Raw genomic sequence first — 21,210 nt, forward strand, 5'->3', positions numbered from 1 at the left:
AGGCCAAAGCCCCAGGCTTTCATAAATGGCAGGCAATGGCGCTCTAGCATGTGTATTTTTGGTGTCACTGTGTGAGGAAATAACTTGCGGAATAATTTTAGATATGAATCGATGTCTGCGCTAATGGAAATGTGTTCTGACGGGTGTACAATATTTGTGTGAGAGATGGCGCGGTGAATTCTGGAAAAACTACTGTTGAGTGCATTGAATTTCTCTCTTATTTCCTGAGCTTTGTCTACTATGCGTTGGTCAGATGTTAGACTTACTGTGAACTGGTGAATGTGTTTGCTGATATTAGTGTAAACAGTTTCTTGCATGTATTTGTGGCAGTGGTTGCCGATAAACGATCTGCTGTGATAAGCCTGTGGGACTATCCCATGAATTTCTAACACTTTCTGTAAGCTACTTGTCACTGGGCCTGTCCCTTGAGCGAGTGGAATGATTTTGAACTGATGAATTTCATTCTCACATTTCTCCACCCACTTTCGATACTTGTTTCTGTCTCCTTCTGTTCCAGAAAATGCGAGACAGCCTTCATAATAATTCAACTTTTCGTCTAAACTCTTTTTATCAATTAACATTTTGACATACTCATCAAAGGCAGGAGATGTCTGCCTGCTTTGTGTGGCTGATTCAGCAAAGGTCTGAGCCAGCATTACATCGAGATCATGTGTGGCTGCCTCAAGCAGGTTGTGATGTTTCAATGTGATTCCTAACAATATGTGCAGATACGGAGGAACAACGTGTCTGGTTTGAATGTCCAGGAGAGGTTCCCTAACACAGTTATGAAATCGCTTAGCATTGGCCAAGTTTCCTTTTCCATATTTAAAAAATCGCCTGCAGTCTCTCTTTATCATCGAAAGGGTCCGCTCTTCAGCTGGACCTTTTCCTTTCTTCATATCGTCTGAAGTTGTGAGGCACCACAGGCATGGATATGTTCCCCTGGGTCCCGACAAGCCATAGATTTTGCAAAAAAAATCGTAATCACCAAACAAGAACACTACTATTTGTTTCTCTCTCCATTTGCAATCTTGGAGATTCGAAATTCCTTCACGAAGTTTGGATAAGACAGCATCCAAAACTTCATAGGTGTCCTTCATTTTCACCATGGCAATGACATGGGTGTTCTCTTTAGAGTTTGGTTTTTCTATGTTTACTATCTGTGTGGAAATCTTTAGACTTCCTCTCCCATGATCGCCACCAAATTTGATCCACATTTGGTCGCTAGGAATGCCGCCATTGTGCCACGTCAGTTTCCCATCTTTTTCATACTGATCTATGAGACGGAAGATAAATTCTTGAAGGTCGGGGACAGTGGCCAGTGGTTCCTCTGGCGAGCTGCTTGTTCCCGCCTCAGAGTGGACTTTGATTTTCTCTATTTCTACACTACCTGAAACAATGTCTTCATAGATGTTCCTGGTGTTCACTCGGAATACAGACACCAACATTCCTCCACAATTTACGCCTCTGTCTATCCTGATGCCATGTCAACCCCAGGGCTTCTTTCATGGCAAGAGCAAACTTTGCCCCTATTACTACTTTTTCCCGCGTCCCACTTTTGTGTAAAATATTGCGTCTGACTTTTCCTGTCTCTTTAGGTCAGACGCATGCTGCATTTCTATGTCACTTTTACTTCTACCAGCAACCGACTGCCTGACTTTGTTAATAATATTTGTTCTTCGCTTTCTTGTCGGTGAGCTTGCTAAGTCAGATGATATTCTGTGTGTGACTATCCTCTGAAACACTAATGGCTGTCCTTTTGTTTTGAACCTCAACTGTCCTTTCGTCTGAGATGTGTTAAGCTTTCGTCTGATCAGATGTGTAGCAACTTTTTCTTCTAACGGTGTGAGTGGCTCTGTGTCAGATTTCCAAAGTGTTGACTCTATTGTCGTTTCATGTTTGACTAATGGGGAGCTGGTACTGTCTGTGAACTGTTTCGTCTTCGTTTTAGGTGTGGATGTCAAAATATGAGTTTCTGGTGAAATGTAAAATGAGTCTTCGTCTGTATGTGTAAATGTGCTGTCAATGGATTGAGTGGTAAAGGGCTGAGCACCATCGCCTGTACTTACAGTGGAAACATCTGGGGTGGGGGTATCCGTTATGCTCGCAGACTCCACTGCCATACGAGCGGGGGACGGAGAACGCAACTCGTGTCCTTCCGTAAGCAAAGGAATGCGCTCTTTAATGCACCCTTTGCTAAGTTTAACATAGCGAGCACACACAGAGCACTCGTTAATGCTTATGCTTGCGTCGTAAGCGGACCAAACATAGGCACTGTCGTCTACACATTTCTGTGCGGCCTTCAAAGCCGCATTTGTAATTTGCTTCCCTAGTGTGTATATTCGCGAGCCACATTTCCTGCACAGAGTGTTGGAATGCTTGTCGGCTGTGTCGTTGTCAATGTTCAGTCTATAATATTGCAATAAGTCAAACTTAAAGTTTTTACACAAAAATCGAAGCTGCTGAGAAACTTTAGTTTTTAAACTTCTTTCACCACAAGTACGACACAACTTGTTTAAATTCTCAAAGTGGATGTTATAAGAGTGTTCCATCTTTGATGTTAAAAGCCTCTATTATTATAAACACACAAGAAAGTCAGACGGCAAGTTCCCGCTTCACAGTGTTTTTCTTTGCAGTGAGCGTTGCACTAGACTAGTCACATAAAGTGCGCTAGTTCATGGAAATTTAGCTCCTACCCTGAGATTTTTTCAGCACAATGGAGAGAATAGATTTATAAAAAGAAATATGAAGGTTAAAACAAAAATTGTCGGCTCGAATTATCAAAATTCTCTTTTAAATCCAAAAACTTCAATAACACAGAGCTGTACAACAGTGGTAGTATATAGGTATCCCAAGGGAGTAGAAAACGAGATAGAAACTGGTTTCAAACTGCGGGTTATAGAGGAGATGCTGAGCTTTTATTTAGTATACAACACTCCTAGGTTTACGGGATGGAGAAAGGGAGTACTATGTTGTAAATTCCAGTTAATTTCTGTAAATTGTACCCTTACCGCGCGGAGCGGTCAGATCTAGGGATAGGCCGGTGGAAGTGGCGTAACGCGTCGAGATTTATTACCTTCCGCGAGGGGTCACAGGGGTCAGAAGGGTCAGACGGGCTACAACTAAGTGCGCCGCTCGGAGAGTGAAACTGAACAGCCGTGTAGAGGATCAGTTAAACCCTCCAGACTCAAGCTGAGACACTAGATCAGAAAGAAGACTATTGTTTTGTTCGCAGGCAGACAAGCATATTGACACAATAGCAGTTATTTAGCCCTGGGAAAAAGTAAGACCGACAGAAACAACAAAAGGAAATAAAAGAAGGGCCTTTAAGAGGCGCCCTCTAAACCATCCACCAAAAAAAAAAAAGTCATATTTACCTGAACTTCATAAAATCATGGACAACCGTTAGCCACTAAAACGTAAAGTCCATTTGATTTATTACATTGCTAGTGTTAGCATCGTTATAATTTAAATCCTTTCGGAGAGCCAACTGACACTTGGGCTGAAGGGGAGACAAAATCTCAGCAGACAGATGGAGATACTTCATAAAAAAACTTCTCCACTCAGGAAACACACTCACATCAGCATACATCTGCCTAGAGCACAACCACAACACCACAGATACCAGTTGAACATTTTACCAGAAAGCAAAACTGAACAAACCTGCTGCATAAGACTGTCCACATCTGTCTCTGGCAAACTGCCACTCATATCCTCATCTGCTAAATCCATATCTTCCCAAGAAATATCCACACCCTCTTCTGCAGTCTCCAAATCCTCTGTCAGATCCTTGCGTGCCACAGAAATACAATCTGAAAAAGAGAAAAACTGACTACATCCTCTGTTTCTGACAAAAGCATGTATTTTCCTTAACATCTCAGTTACGTTACCATGTTTCGTTCAGAAGCTAAGGGAAGAATTAACTTGTCAATACTGCAACAATATATCTCATAACAGCTCTTTAACGTTAAAATCAATCATAGGATGCTGAGACTGAAGAAGAGTTTTGTGCTGTAGGAGACAAATGCACAGAAACCTGTCTGTTCGGGTTGCTAGTAGCGCAAGCTATTTTGTCAGATCTGAAGCTGCTTTTACAGGAGTACGATTGATATGAGGCATGTGTTTAATTTTTATCTTTAAAAAGAAAAACAGGGGATTTTGCTCCTTTTGGTGAACCTGAGCTTTACTGTGTATGTACGACCAACGCAATTCCTATCTAAAAAACATCTCACACAGACCAACATTCATGGTCAGCATTTTCACGAGGTAACCCACTTACATAAATCTGTACTCATAGTATCAGCAGTGATAAAACTGAAGATAACACAGAGGGAAAACACTGACATATTAAGGGGAGGAGCTACCCTTGATTTTGCAGATTTTAGGTCAGGCTATGCAAATTTTATGTTGGCTGATTTTTTAAGACAACCAGTTTTTTGTCTAAAAATAGCATTGATACAATTGAAAAAAGATTTTATTCTCCTCGTAAATTGCCTTTGAAAACATGTTTTTTCCCAACTCCTTCCTTAGTTTTCGTCCTTTTGAAATGAAACTTTCAGGAAACATAGGTGGCAAGGCTGTCATCAATGTAGCAGAGAGATATTTGAGCGATTACGCAACCTAAATTTAGAAAGTTTTTTATACTTTGGGAAAATTCTCATATTCTTTTTTCTTTTGCACTTATTGAAAAAAACTTGCTGTTACTTTGATAGGGTAAAGTTCAGGTATACTCTCGTCAAATTTGGTCAGTAAATAAGAAAGCCTTAGGGATTTGAAATTCATTGTAGCTATGCCAAAATAAAATTGCGTATAAAGAGATTTTACTATGCCTGTCTTATATGTGTACTTAGATTTCATCTTAGGCAACAAACATAGAAAATGGTCCTCAAGGGTAGCTCCTCCAATTAAGCATGTACAACATAAACTGGTGGTTCTGAGGGGGTACTTTCTTTCACACACAAAAAAAAAAAAAAAAAAAAAAAAAAGGACAAGACACACCAACTCAAAACTCACCATTAACTGCAGAGGGATTGCGATGCTGAGTTGCCATGTGACGTTTTATTTTGCTCTCTGAATCGGAGCCAAAGCTGCATTCCGTGCACTTGAATGGAAATTCCCGCTCATGGAAAGACCTGTTAAATTGAACATGAAAAATGATAATAACATAAAAAGTAGCAATGATTATGAAAAATTCAATTTTCATTGAAATTTCTTTAAAAGAAACTTAAATGAAAGCTTTTGTACTCTTGAGCATTGTGGGTTTTTAAAGATTTAAAATCCATTGATGAAAAGAATAAAATTTATCAACATTTTCAGTTGCAACATATTTGAGATTGTTAATATAGACAAAAATCGCCTAACAGTAGGCTGATTCCAACATATTTTGAGAAAAAATTGTTCACAGGTCAGGAACAAATTTGAGTGTACATAAATGAAACTTGGCATCTTAATGTGCTTTTTAGTGCACAATCCAATTTTGCTATCAGTATTCCAATGTCTTTATTACTTGGGATCTTTAAGACTAATATTTGCTTTAAAATCTATCTAACTGAGACTTTACATGAAACTACTACTTGTACTAAAACTAAGTTTCCATCACATTTTTGCTTAAAAACTAAATTGATTTAATTTTGAATATACTGGTCAGAAATCAAATGAATTTACTCCACCTGTAACAGAAATGATATAAAGAATCAGTGCAGCTCTACAATCACCCTTCTACAACTTAGCAAAGCGGAACAGCAAAAAACCAACAGCGGACTCTTGTGACCTATTTAATTTAAGGCAGCCAATCACATGCCAACAGGTGATCACGCACCTTTAACATGCAAGCTAGTACACTGAATGAGTTGTAATTTCAAGTTGGTAAGTAAAATGTACTACACACAAGGATTTGAAATATGACAGTATTAAAGACAAAATGTGGAGCGCTTGCTTGATCGACGAAAACACAGCAGCTCCACTTAGTTTTTTTAAGAACGGATGAAAAATCATATAAACGCGGGAATTTCTCCAGTTCTAGAAATAAGTCAATATTGTAAGTTTGCATGTAGCAAGTATGTTTGGCCTTTCAATTGATTGCCCTATTTAATTCATTCTTGCTCACGGGAATTCCCGTAACTATACAGTTGTCTCCACCTAAGATCCCGATTCTTGGGAGCAAGAAAAATGCAGCATCTTGGGCAAACAGGATCTTAGTCAAAACACCAAGGGGAGAATCTATGGTGACTCATGTTCATGCCCACAATCAGTGAAATGGTATCCTGTTACTCTGGAATGTACTGATATGACCCTTAGGTGGGTTTATGACTTATGGAGAGCAAAGAGTGGTCAACATTAATGACCAATACAACCGTAATGGCTTGATTCGTGTAGTTGTCACTTATCCAATCCTCAGTCTCGAGATCTATGCCGATCCTATTGCTCCTCATCACCTTTACCTGTCCAAAATGTATAGCTTTGCATCTCTCACTGATCCCCCCCCCCCCCCCAATGTAATAACACACCACTGTACAGTTATGACTGCACCAGTGAAAATTCAGTCTGTCTAGCAAATTTGGGTGTATAGACAACTGCTGCAATGGAAAGGGAAACCAAAGGGCTGAGAGTTCACAGTTCAATGTGATCCCTTCTGAAGGGACTTGTAGGCCCTACCCATCCAGCTGGTGATGTAAGTTCTAGTGGAGAGCATAGATGTGAATGCGATATTTGGGGAAAACAAACTCGTCAACAAGTTCACACCTCTGTGTGATCCCATCTGGAGCAAACGTTGCACTGTTTCATCAAGATTTACAACACAAAGATGTGATCGAACTCGTGATAGTGGATGATCTGAGATGCAAGGGGCAGTAAATTGATCGTAAATTTTCGCTACTTGGTTGATCAGCTGCGCCCATGCTGAGTTTTTGTTCCTCAAACTATTATCTGAAATGCAGGATCTTGGCCCAATGTAATCCTTCATAGCAGAATCTTAGAAGTGACTTTTGTGTAGTAAAAATTATGTTTTCTTAAAACAGCAGGATCTTCAGCAAACTGGAATCGTACGCAGTGGGATCTTAGGCAGAGACTACTGTACTTAGAATACCTCTAATCCAAAACAGCCCAAAAATTACACCCCGGCGCAGTGTGATTTGCGGCCCGATGCACAGCAAGCAATTGGCATTGCTATATATACAGAGAATGTTTTCAAAATATAAATGAAGTATCCATATTATGATCACACAACAGCATAAATTTCTGTCTCTATCACTTCTCATGCCATTCTAAGACGGGACACAATTTCAGCTTATTCCACCCAGCATACTCCCCAATTTGTAGGGCGCTCCTCACAAGTCACAACACAACCTCTCTGACTTCAGTGCTGCATCTTTTCTCTTACTGATCATTTTTCCTCTTCAATCCTCTTTCACGTTTATAATCTATCAATCCCTGAAGAAAAAAGATACCTTATAAACTACCTATCCCCTTTCCATATATTATGAAAAACAAAAGAGACTCAGACACTGCACATTAAGCAGACAGGCACTTGTGTATTTTTTTGAGCAAACTGATTCTTTTCTTTTTTTTCTTAAGCCAATGTACTTTTGTCATGATGAAGCCAAAAGTTATCACGCTAACAACTTTCGCCATTGTTTCATAGCCCGTAGCCGACATGATTTTCTGCATCAACTGAACAACATCTAAAAGACAAATTTGGGCTGAAACCTTTCTGCTTATTCAACAATGAGTTGTATACACTGCCTACTCAAACACTTACCGATGTTTCTCATAATTGGATTTTGCATTGGTGACATAAGAGCAATCAGGACATTTGGTGTAGCCTCGGTTTTGATGGGTAAGCAGATGTTCATAGTAAGCAGCCTGGCAAAAGAGGTGAAAGAGGCAAAAGTAGAGGATCTTCTCAAATCTTTACTTTCAGTCTAAATCTTATAGATATTCCAACAGTAACTGGTGAAAAACTGGTCAACATTGAATAACATTGAAACAGGAGGAAAATCCACAAAAGTTCGCTTTCAAAACTAACAAAATCATGCCCTTATCAAGCATATCAGTCATAAACGTTAACAAATAAATGTATGTCATGTCATATCTTGGTGTAGAGCTACAATTTGAATCTGGTAACTTTAGAGCGCATCATCTGTACCATCTTATAATATAACTGTGGCCACTGAATTCTTCAAAATAAATATACCAGTCTAATGTCAATGTCCACAGAAGAGAACAATTCTAAAATTCATCATCTCAGAAAACAAACACCAGTATCTAAACATCTGTAACATATCAATCGTTAAACTTTGCATCTACGTCTGAGAAAAAAAAAAAGAAAGCACTAAAATTTCTAATATAAAAAAGAAAAGGGTGTAGCCACCATGTCTGTTACTTCAGAATAACACTCTTACCTGCCCTGTTGTGGCAAACAGGGAACAGTGGGGACAGGTAAGCATCTTGTTATGACAGACAGCATGGTGCTTCTTCACATTGTGAGAATGAGGAGAGAAGTACAAGCAGTCCCTACACTGATAAAATTGACTCCCATTCTCAGATAGTATCAGCTTGAACACTTCTTTGGATTTCCTCTGAGGAAAAAAAAAAAAAAAGAAAACTGGACATTGTACATTTCATATCAAAGGTTGACAGTTGTATTGGACAGTCCTGTTTTTTTTTCTCATAAAAGTAACCTTACTGTCTAATGTTTTTTGCCAATAAATTTTGAGCAGACTGGATGGTAAATAAAACATTTCACTAGTTAGTGAATATTGTCACAGCCATATATATTGATATTTACTGAAAGCACTTCATGCCTATAGCCCAATGCAGTTCTCATTCATGTTCTGTCATTATAAAGGCACTCGTGCATAATCTGATCAAAAAAAAAAAAGATTACAAAGGTCAATTTATTAGAAACAGAAAGCCAAGAGGCATATCAAAAAAGACCAGTCACAGTGGCACCTGAAAAAGAAAATTTTTTTAAAATGAGGATTATCTCAAAGCTTGGATAGTATAGAGTATGATGAAAGTTTACACCACAGCAGAGATGCCAACCACAGAAAACCGAAATGAGTATTGGGAAATATGAAAATGTGTATTTTCAGGGGGAAATGTGTATTCCCCACGACCGACCGACCGACCGATTAGTAATAGTAAAATGTTAAAGGGGTTCAGCAATATTTCCTGAAAAAAAATTACTAGCTCACCAGCTCGAAAAAGGGAGCACATACGCGTACAATATACATGTATCCAGTCAACAACATGTCAGTGTTCAGTGTCCTACTGGGGTCTTGTTTGACTTAAATATTTCAGTCTATTATACCGCTAATATTTTCCTCTCATTATTATGTAAAAAATAAATCCTGCTTTGAGAGTTCAGAAGAGCCTAGAACAAAAATTTCGACAACCAAGAACCAGTCTGGGTGTCATGATTCATATTATGAACTGACAGACTCAAATTATTGCTCAAACTCAGAGAAAAGCGATAACTTGAATGACTCAAGTAGACCCATGCACTGTGAGAGTTGTAATAGCTGTGGTAGGGCAAGATGTAGTGACACTGAAAATCTACCAGTCTTGAAAAGAAAGCCACAACATACACTGTAGGCTAGGTATAATTTACTATCACCCATCCAATGAAACGCGAACACTTTATTTCAATAACACAGACTTGCAAAGTTTGAAGGGTCCCCATTCCGCACACGGCCTGCACCAACGCGCGCTTTGCAGAAAGCTCTAATCAAAATTTTGAAATGTGCTTCCAAGTTTTTGTCCTCTGGTGTTGCCATCACACCCTCCCCCATATCTTAAACCCCCAAAAAATCAATAATCTCCTCCCCTATTCCGTAGTCATATACTTCGCAAGGCCGTTACTCCCACCAAAGACGATCTTTGCTCACACGATGCCGCATTTATTTATGACACGAATGCGCGCAGGTTCAGTGACCGGTCACGATGGCGAGCCAGACAATCTAAAAATCGGACTACGCTTGTATTTTCTTTTCTTTTTTTTCCACAAGTGACAGCACAGAGGCAAGTCCGAGCATTGATTAAATTTTATTTGCACAGCGACCTTGCGTTTATACTGCACAACCTGCATGTCACAAAAGTTGCGTTATTAGACAACTGCTGGCAAACTACTCAATGGTAACGAAAGCGAAAGTAGATCTTGATTTTCCCAATCGAGCCTCGGTGTCACATACGCTTCCGCCTGCCGCCATAGCTGCCTATTCGCGTGAAAGTAAAACGTACTCTCCGGACCGGGAGAAGCTGAACGAATATAATATCACGATCGCGACCGGCAAAAATAAACTTGCTAACAACTTTGGACTTGGTTTTCAAATATTCCAGTTCTGCGATACTGATACTATTTTGACAAAAGATGGGACTTGAGATAGGTTTACTCAATCTCGTATTTTTCGCATTCCAGGATGCGTATTTTTTCCTGAAAAGTCGTATTCGCGTATTTTCAGCAAAAAATCGTACTAAAATACGTAAAATCGTACTGGTTGGCATCTCTGCCACAGTATGATAGAATACAACAGAATCTGATACACTTCCCATCAATACTCACTGCAGTTTGACCCTCACTCTTATCAGAGACCTGGAAGAGGGACGGCGTCTTCTTATTCAACCGCAGCAATTTTAGAGGCTTCACACGCAGGTTGCTTTCCTCTCCTTCACCTACTTCATCCCCTTCCAAATTTGTGCCCGTCTGAAGCTGGTTTTGAAGTCTCTCGCTCCTCTTTGTCTTCCACTCCATCTGAGGTAAACCCATTAGCTTTTTCTTGTGCACAGACATGTGTCTCTCCACCTTGTTATTGAAACGGGAGGCATAGTCACAACGGCCACACTCATAAATGGGTCTCCTGTTGCCATGGACATCTCGCAAATGGTACAGGTATTCACGAGAGCTCCGACATTCAAATGGGCATTCATCACACTTGTATTTTCTGCAATGAGAAAGCAATATGGGTGACAAATTTACGGGCTATATGTATCTTTTTCAATGAAACAGAAAGATAAAAAAAGTACAATTCAAATCTCTTTTATTATAGCAGACATGGAGTACTGTTATTATTCACAAGGAAGTTTATTAACAGTCCTTGACAAAATCAGCACACTTTCATTGGCAAAATCAAAATACAAAAGCAAACAGGAAATAGATTCCTGCATCAACCTTTAATAATAATAATCATTTGTCCATTATGAACTAACGATGACCTTTTACATCCAGGGTAACTAGCATGGTAAAGAGAGAATGGAAAAATGCAAATAGTGGCACCTTTCCCTTTCTTAAAGTGTGCTGCTCTGCTTAAACATGTAGGTAGTTGGTTAAACCGTATGGCTTCACTTGTTACCCTCAAGTGCTATTCTTTTAAAGAACTTTTCAAACAGAGCCACTGGTTTGTTGGGCCAGTATCAATATCATGATACGAGTGTCATGATTTTCTTGCATCTCTGAATACATTTGCTTTACAAACTTTGTTTTTCTTTTAAAAAATCTTGCTGCCGCACGTCTTCACTTTATGCCACTGTGATTGGTCAAGACAGAGAGTATCCCACTCATTCACAATAATGGAGCAATCTTTCAGAAAAGTCTTCAGGGTGTCTTTATATCACCAATTTTCTGCCTTCCACATACCCAATTCTGAGTAGAAATAGTTTTGTTCATCGCTAATTACAACCGAAATTTAATAAATAATCCCATATCTAAACAGCTCAATGAAGTCCCCGAACCATCAGCTGAGAAAACCTTTAAAAAGAAAAGGCTCAAAAGAATTTCAGATTTATGGAAGTATGAACAACACAAACTATGATTGAATAAATTTTACAAAAAAAAAGCTTCCTGACCAGACCTGATCAATGATTTATTTATAGAGGCACCAGCCATCCATGTCCAGGTGCTGTTTTAGCCTCTTTTTCCTGTATGCGGATTAATAACATCTTTTAGCCAATTTATTGGTTCCGCTTCTATGTACCTCATATCTATGGTTCTCAACCTGGAAATCGCCTATAATTCGCTGTAATTGCCCCCCCCCCCTCCCCCTACCATTTCTCATCATCTCCCCCCCCCCCTTATAGTGTCATCATTTATGTTACCGTCTATTTTTATCGATAACACGATTATGGATTCAGGGCAGTATTAATGATAATTTTTATTTAAAAAACAACAACAATTAAATAATAAATAAATAAATAAATAAATACATAAATAAATAAATAATGCTAATGATTATCATAATACAAATATAGAGGAGGAGGAGGAGGAGGAGAAGGAGGAGGAGGAGGAGGAGAAAAACTTCCATAAACTGAAAAGCAGAAGATTCACTCGACTATCTAAAGTTTAAAATAACAGGTTAAGTAGTAGACTTTCAAGAGGCTGGCCTGAGCATTAGACAACTTTAGCAGTAGTCTAAACACTACTAGGAAATTTTGTAAAGAACTCCTCCAGTCTCACCTGCTGTAGGGTGCTACTGGTGTACTCGAGGTCAGGACTCTTGAAGTCTCCATGGGTACTGAAGTTCCCTCTGTCCGTGTGATAGAAATCTCTTCATTGTTCTGTTCAGGGCAGTTTGTTTTTTCTTTCAGATCATAGGGATGGCTATCGGACTGCACCTCAGTTTTAACCTCTGAATCATTGACTTCTGTGTGGCTCGTGTCCGATACAGTGTTGCCATATTTTTCAGTTTCAGAGATGAGGGAAACTGAAAATATGTTCACATAAATTTGACAGTAATCACTCGTTAATTTCACCAGTAACGACAGCAGTAACCAATCATGGCAAAAAACCTTAAGACAGAACACAAAGATACATAAAACGTAGATTTGAATGTCTTCTTATAAGTCAGATCTGTTCAGAAACAGTCTATAAACTGAAAAGAAGCACTTATTACCTAAATCATTTTCTGAATTTCGAGTGTTTGCAAAAGTGCTTAACTCTTTATCTCCATGGGGGGTAAACCTACTTCGCAAGGCCCCTTTTTTGGTACCAAATCAAAAAATGACAAAAACGTCACTAAATGGGTCAGTAAATCAAAACAAGCGACCCTATTTTGATTGTTCATCTAATGAATGAAATCCCGATAAAAGAGACCTGCTTTCGGCAACTAACGAAAAGTAATTTGATGTCGAAGTCGTTGTAAAGGAATGTGCCCGAGCCGTTGTCAGCGACTCACTGGCACAGTGGTTCCGACTGCGAGCCGCTGGGAGTGGCATGCCGGAGATAAAAAAGTTAACGGAAACAAGTATAGTATCTCAACATCTTTAGAAAGAAAATTCAGCTTAGGGTGACTACATACTGAACTAATTAAACTGCAGTAAAGTCGACTTAAACCAAACACTGTTAATCCGAAAATACCAGTAAACCGAAAGAAAATAAACTCCTTGATTTTTTTTGCTTCTATTTGAGCAACCTCCCTAAACTGATCTCTGCCACATCAAAGAAAATACAGCAGTTCCGCAGATTCTGGTTGAAGTGGAATCCACAGTATTTCACAAGTTTTTATCTATGCAAAAGTAATCATCTTTTTTACATATTCAACATTTTAAAGTTAAACAAACACACTTCAACTGAAAAAACAAAGAGCAAATAATGACAGTCAGTAAAAGACTTGAGAAAGGTCTTTTAACACTTGCAGAGTATATTCATGCAACCTGGAGATGTGAAGTCAATATCATAATAATAACATCCAACTAACTAGTCAATCTGGCGTTGATTTATAAAACAAACAAAAAATAGATCATGCAGACTTCAAAGTTTAACCACTGGCTCCATGTAATGCCTTTTCTCACCTCTACATGCTCAGAATAAAACTTGTGAGAAAGCACGTCTGTACGTCACTAAATAAAACACTCAAATGTAATTCAAACTTACCCTCATCAATACTTCCTTCAAGACCTTCAGTTTTCTCCTCTTCTTTTCCATTTCGATCAAGTCTTGAAACAGAGGCTACATCCTCATCCTCCAGCTTTTCACCTTCTCCGTCTTCTTTTAATGAGTCATTTTGACCTGATGCATCCTTAGTGAGCAGTCCTTCTGTTCCTTTCAACCTCATAGGGTTGCGAGATGTTGAAGACTTCGAAGCTATGCCATGAATAGAAAGACATCTGTGCAAATGGCGCTTAAAAATGTAACGATTGCTGACTTTGAAGTCACAAATGTCACATGCAAAGGTTTTAGTAGGTTTGTTCTTTGGCATTTCGTGTCAGCCATCGGATGATCAGCATCTGGGGGGAGGGAAAATTTAACCAAAATTAATCTATGGAACATAGCCTCCTCAATTATAAACAATTTTTACAAACTTTTTGAGTAGATTAGTCGCAATGATAAGTAGAAATCTCTGCTAGTCACATCTCAAAGCATTTGCTCAGTAAAGGGTAAAAAATATGAATGGGTGCTTGTAACAGAGTGAATGAATCTTACACAGAAGTCTCACATATTATGTACCTCAGCTTTTCAATCAACAGCTAGATTTACACCACCACATACCAAGGAAAGCATTCCATGCACAGGAGAGTTTTTTAAACTTAAGCAATGCATTCCAGTTACCATCCTTTGAAAATTGTTCTAAAAATGCCCCTTTTTCATCTTATCCATTCTGATTTTCATACAGAGAAATGACTCTTTCCTCACTGGAACCATCTTGCAGGATCTCATCGATAAAATCTTCAACAAGGAACAATACCAGAGTGAGGTACAGTCGAACCTGCCTTAATGGAAACCTGGCACAAAACGGAATCTCCCGACTTCCCCAAAAATAAATTTCTCTACAATTACCACTGTAAAATAGAAACCTGTTCAACCTGGAAACAGACGTTATATTGGTATTCTGCTTATATCGCATCAATGGGTGGTGATAAGGGTGGAAGCAAAGAGAAGTTCAACCTTTTCCATTTTAATTGGTCAAATCTATTTTTCATTGGTCGAACAGTGACCCTTTGAAATGCATGCACTAGGAACAATAAATAAGAATGACAAATGCTGTTATCAAAGAGGCTTGGATACCACTTGGGAGGTGTGAAGCCTTGACTACTGCTTGCCGACCGGACAGGTGACCCTTTATCCCACTGTGGACAGGCTAGCCCTCAGGAACCCCCCTCCCTCTAAATTCTCCTGTCGCAGACAGAAAATGTCCAAGATGGAATTTTTGGGGGCTCTCTCACAATTCCATTTTGATACGTTTGACTGTAATCATTTCAATTTTTTTTTTCATAAACTCGTGGTTATGGTTTGAATAATATTGAATCACCTGTACAAATATCACTTTATAAAAATCAGTCATGGACAAAAAGAGTCAACAATATGCAATTTGAAAAATGACAAGACTTTACAAAAAAACAAGAGCTCTTTTTAAATATTAAATATGAAGCTTACACAATCTGACCACTATGGACAGCCAACAAATCCTTTTGGTTAATTTAGTGGGGGGGGGGGGGGGTTAACTTATGCACCTGTCTCATGTACATATTTTATTACTTTTTTTTCTAGTAGTATTTCGCATGCTGAACACAAATATTTGGTCTGCATTTTTGCTGCAAATCAACAGTTATTCAATATTGAGTTATTGATGTTCGAAAATAGTAATATTTAGATTTTAACAACTTGGGGGTGCCCCCCGACCTAAAAAGAATCTACTGGGGGTTTCAGGGATTTCACAATGATTTAATGTTTTGGCAATTAGGATTGATACTTGAAAACAATTGATTTGCAAGGGTTTTAGTGGCCATAACATGTGTTTACAGCAAAAATTATGGTAGTTCAGCCCTAAAATCAACGAAGTGACTATTTCTCCGAACGTTCGGAGAAATAGTGCCGATCTTTATTTCTCCGAACGGTTTCCGGCTTCCGGTCTCGTGATATTTTGCCTATTTATTGCGAGAGTTCGGCGCCAACTTTCATTCTGCCTCTGCCCTCTGGTCTGGGAAGGAATACCGCATGGCAAGCCCGCCTACAGACAGCCTTCACTAACACCCACCACACACCCACCACCATCATGCACATGTACACACACTATCTAAACATGACCAGTGGGCAACTTTTGAACTTATGACGAGTTGAGCTGTGGATGGAGAGACAGTGTGAGTGAAAGAGCGGGTGAAAGTGAAAGGAAGAATGTGTGAGTGTATCCACAGGTGACAGCAACTACAAGATGACACCGACCCCCCCTGGCCTGGTCCACAGCTCACGAACGAAAGAAATGCAGCCCAGGCAGTGTTTTGCCTGTATTATTGTCCATGGTTCGCAGGGTGCAAGGGAATGAGTGAGGTGTTATTTGTGTGTGCCTGGAGGGAGGGGGTGGGGTATGAAAGTCATGCGGACGGGGATGAGCCGTGAGAGAGAACACGGGAATTGAATGAATGAGTGAAACTGGAAGAGATGAACGACTCATGAGCCCTGGAGTGAATGGATCCTGTGTTTCTATTTTTGTATACTTTGAACTGTTACTGAATAAAGGCTGAAATTTGAAATAAGGCCCGAAAAACAAACAGACACATACACTCCTCACTCTCCACTTACTACCACACAGACACACTCACACACGCACACACACACACACACACACACACACACACACACACACAGGGGCAAATTTTTGTGTCTATATCTATTTCAATTTTCAAGAGCTAGCTAGTCTAGAGATTTTTTGATGAGTGTAAAAACGTGAAAAAGAAAGGTTTCACAACAGAAAGAAATCAAAATTAGAACAGCCCACAAACAACAACAAACATTAACTAATAAGGGCGTGTGTCCACCTGTCCGAAGAAGATTTGGCTGTTTTAACCCTAAATGTGCGTAATTTTTTAAAAAGTGCAGGATATTACATGTAAATTATGGAATCACACACATTAAGGGGCTTGCCAGTGTCAGTACATTGGTCGCAGCAGTGACAAACGCAGATGCCAGTTCTATGTGTCGTTATCAATAACCCTCCGTAAAAAGAGCAGCACCCTTCAAAGGCAACATACGTCATATCTGTAGCGAAAAACTGTTTGGAATTGTAGCATTTCTTTTTATAAATATTTACTGCGGACATTTTTTGGACCGATTGAACCATATTGTATACGAACAATCTTTGGTAGGCCTATACTATAATTATAGATCTATATAATATCCTAAATTTGCGGGAAAGGATGAGATTTCACAGTGTTCGGAGAAATAGTGCCCAGCTTTATTTTCCCTAACGTTCGGATAAATAGTGCCGGCCTAAAATCAATGCATCTGTGTGTGGGTGCATAAGTAAAAATTTACCAATTTAGAAATCAGAATTACACCCACAATGCAATAAAAAACTTCCTGAAAGCAAGAAGCGTCGGAACAATTTGATTTTCCGGTCTCATATACAGAGGGCACACACATTATAAATATCTGTTTTTGTTGTTTTGAAATGCACAATGAATGGCTTCAACTGTACTCAACTTCAGAACACTAAAGCTCATTATCTACAGGAGAACGCAAGCTGCGAGTCCTCGAAGTTACACCTTGTTTTCATTTTATGCGCATCATGCATGTCGTCGAAACATAGTTTATAAACTAAAACTTTACAATTCTGTAAAAATTTGTAACATTATAAATCTCGCCACACTCGCGGTGGGAGAGGCTCCAGGGCCACAATCAAAAAGTCCTGTTGTCATTTCCTGAAAATAATACTTTTTATATAATACACATAAATTATACAAGACTAAGACCAGGCATTTTTAACACTTCTTCCTCTATTCAAACGCTGCAGATGGGAGTTGAAAAAGTGCCTGACTAAATTTGCATCCCGAGAAGCTGAGAATGCTTCTGAGTGTTCTATAACTGCTCGGGTAATAATATATAGCGTAAAGCACATAGAGCTTGCTTTCGAGTGGGGACATGCGCTATACAAAAGCTATTTATTATTATTATTATTATTTAATGTTCAACTTTATTCCCCACAAAACAAAAGGATTTGGATAAAAAATAAACATAGAATCTAGATCTAGATCTATTTATCATTTCAGAAACTAATCAAAACTCTTTAAAAAATTAATCCTGCTCAATCTTTATTTTTCAGTATTTTCAATGCCAGCAGTAGGCTAGTCCAACCAGTCAGCCTTCTTCTACTCTGGCTGGACTCTGGGCAGTAGCACGAAGGAGAAGTACAGTAGGCCCCTAGTTACCTAGTTAGGCCTAGGCCTGCCAGACTTAGTAGTTTTAAATCTCCAAATTACAGCTTGTGCACCTTGATTTAATGATCTAATCCTTGCTAGGGAAGTGACAAATATCGACATCTAGGTTCTGGATACAGGATCGAGAATCCATATACCTAGACCTAGATCTAGAATCTAGATCTAGATTCTAGATTTAGACTCAGGACTAAGTTTCACTGGAATCTGGAATGGCAGTCCTCCACTGTCAAAAAGGTCTCCGTCTATGTGGCACCATTAGTTTCTGTGGGCGCTTATGGTCTTTTGCTTCTGAATGCAACATGACAGCTAGGAAATACATGCATCACGATCATTTTTTGGCACAATCTTCGGAATGAAATAAAAGCCCACAGGATCACAGACAACCTCCAAAAAGACTCCGCCATGTCTGTGACTCTTTTCAGTTCCATGTCACTGAAGAGTCCGAAGTCAAGCCTCAAGGGTTTCTCCGTATCGTGGTCCGACCGACGACAATGAGAGAATTTCGACGATAATTTGAATATATAATAGTAAATAATAATTTATTTATATTGTAAGATTCAATCAAAGCTTTAGTTTCCGTCTATCTGTGAAAACTACGTCCTTGAAAAGGCGAAAACGACCATGTACAGCCGTCGAAACAGGCTTTTGCAGTTGACCATCATGGCATCCAGCCCGCGATGACACGGCGGCAACAAAAAGCTGCTATTAATCTTGGCATAACAAAAAGACAAGCACGTCCCACAGGCTACTTAGGGTTGAAATGCAGTGTAAATCATGGGCATTAACGGAAAGAACCATGTAAACTTACTGCAGCTGATCCTCGTTTCTTGGGTAAAGTTGGGTTCGGGACAACACTGGACCACAACTTTGGCGAGGTCTAGGCCTATCTAGGTCAACCCTGCTAATTAATATTCATGAGCACCTGGATGCTTTGTCTCTTTGCTTTTTGATCGGATTTGCTTAGCCTAAAGTGTTTGGACAAAAAAAATAGATCTAGATCTAGATATATGTGTTCAATTGGGATCCAAGTGAGAAACTTTCCTGTCTCAGAATTGTTCAATTCGTATTACCTTGTTCCCAAGAATTAAAAGGTTTCATTTACTCCCACGAACGAAGCTGAGCTATGACCATGTTGGCGACAGGGTCTCCGAAGAAGTGCGTGAGCATTGAATCATCGATCGGACCCGGGGCTCGATCTCGGGACCAATAGCCAATAATATAATAAATAAATATTATACAGTTCGTTTGGGCTTGTTTTGTTTCGAATTTGTTTTTGTTTTATTTTTCAGAGTGAGACTGATATTATTAGCCTATCATATGAACTAAATAAAAGTGCAATATGATTCTTTTCTTTTTATTCTTGTTTAATGCCCAAGCGTTGTCACCACATATCATTATTCATTATTAAATGAAGTTTAAGGGTTTGTCGAAGACCCCTGATAACTAACTACTCATCACTGCAATCTGGTAGCCCGTCACGACCCAAATGAGAGCAAGGTTCCGTTGTTTCATTCAGTTTGGGTCTTGTGTTGAATACAATATAATATAGGCTATACTACTGGAGCAGGCTAATTAATTTAACTGCATAGCCTAGTAAAATCAGAAGTCATGAGATGAAAGTGTTGGGGGGGGGGGGGTTATTGTTGTTGTTGTGTTGTAAATTGATTTTTGCTTTTTTTCATTCAAAACGATGCGTATGTCAATTTCCATTTTAAGGAATTTATATAATTATTATATCATCAAGTTTGTGTTCGTCTGCAAGCCTGGCAAAGGCATCGAAAGGCCTGGCCCAGATTCGAACTCCAGCCTAGCTTGGTTGTCAGAAAGAACGGGGATACATGTAAAACGTTAGACTTAGCAGACTTCGTGTTGTCCATCTAAGTCCTAACCTGAAAAGGACTAGCAAGGCCTAGATATCTAGTCCCATATATAGGTGTACGTACATGGACCGTTGTGCGGTGTTGCGCACTTCAATTGCTCCTTTAATATTATATTATACATAATAGATATAAGTTGCTTTGAAGATGATGACTGCTGTATTATAGCTTGAGCAGAGAACCATGCACCAGCTATATCAACCGTTACATGGGCTCGACCAGTGGGGAAAGGTGGGTGGAGGGGGTCACAGCTACGGTCAAGGCAGAATCCCAACAATAGGCAATATCCCACCTTGGACGCTCCGGGGTCGAGATCGATCGAGGTGAGGATATCGAAGGAAACGGCACATGTATAGGTTTAGCACAGTGTGTGTGTGTGTGTGTGTGTGTGTGTGTGTGTGTGTGTGTGTGTGTGTGTGTGTGTGTGTGTCCAACGCCCCTTGCCCGACTGAAAGAATAATATTATGGTCATTTAGTGAGTGATTGGCGGATGCTCTGGTGGGCTTTGCTCCTTCTCTCCTATCAAACAACTATCGTCCTTATCTCTCCTTCTTTTTTATTTTCATAAATTATATTTTTAAATAAATGTTTTACGGTTCTCGCCATTGCATAAAGTCATATTATTATGAGCCCGTGGGATACATTAACAATTTTTCAGTTGTTTTTTTTTTTTCATGTTTGTTACTCTCTTGTAACACCTCTAATCTACAACACTTACAGTATGACCTAATTGCGTTACAAGTGTCGCAAAACATTTACCAAAATGAAAGTCTCCCTCGGTCAGTGGGGATATCGTATCCCTCTCCGCTCAATTTGGCCCTGACATGTAGGGTCGAGTAGCCTGGCCCCGAGAGTGGGTGGTTGGCATGTGCTCTGGTGTGGTTTGCTCTTTCTTTCCTATCAAACATCTTCTATCGACCTTATCTCTCCTCCTTCTTTTGTTGTGTTTTTTTACTCTCTTGTAACACCTCTAATCTTCGACACTTATGATATGACCTTATTGTGTTGCAAGTGCCGTACAACTTTTACTAAAACCTATTTGGCCCAGAGATGACCTGAATTGACTCAAGGGAGGCGTGAAACATTGGCGTCACGACACAGTAAAATCAGACGTTCGCCAATACAACAACAACAACAACAACAACAACAACAACGACAACAACAACAACAACAATAATAATAATAATAATAA

General features: G+C 39.3%; 1 protein-coding gene across 3 annotated transcripts in view; it reads right to left on the reverse strand.

Annotated features, from left to right (window-relative positions):
- The window catches only part of LOC101864368, a 44,375-nt gene extending 25,092 nt beyond the window's left edge, over window positions 1-19,283 (reverse strand). The window contains exons 1-8 of one of the 3 annotated variants that reach the window (XM_035968278.1): window positions 19,212-19,283; window positions 13,865-14,217; window positions 12,449-12,695; window positions 10,562-10,940; window positions 8,400-8,576; window positions 7,757-7,860; window positions 5,014-5,132; window positions 3,664-3,812 (exon numbers count right to left, since the gene is read on the reverse strand). In XM_035968278.1, the coding sequence (XP_035824171.1) occupies window positions 3,664-3,812; window positions 5,014-5,132; window positions 7,757-7,860; window positions 8,400-8,576; window positions 10,562-10,940; window positions 12,449-12,695; window positions 13,865-14,189 (1,500 nt within the window). In that variant the 5' untranslated portion in view covers window positions 14,190-14,217; window positions 19,212-19,283. The other 2 variants (XM_005092595.2, XM_005092597.3) reach the window with 2 other exon arrangements.
- Window positions 19,284-21,210: the final 1,927 nt, after the last annotated feature.

This window comes from Aplysia californica, unplaced genomic scaffold, assembly GCF_000002075.1.
Source record: "Aplysia californica isolate F4 #8 unplaced genomic scaffold, AplCal3.0 scaffold00049, whole genome shotgun sequence".
In the NCBI taxonomy this organism is placed as follows: domain Eukaryota; kingdom Metazoa; phylum Mollusca; class Gastropoda; order Aplysiida; family Aplysiidae; genus Aplysia; species Aplysia californica.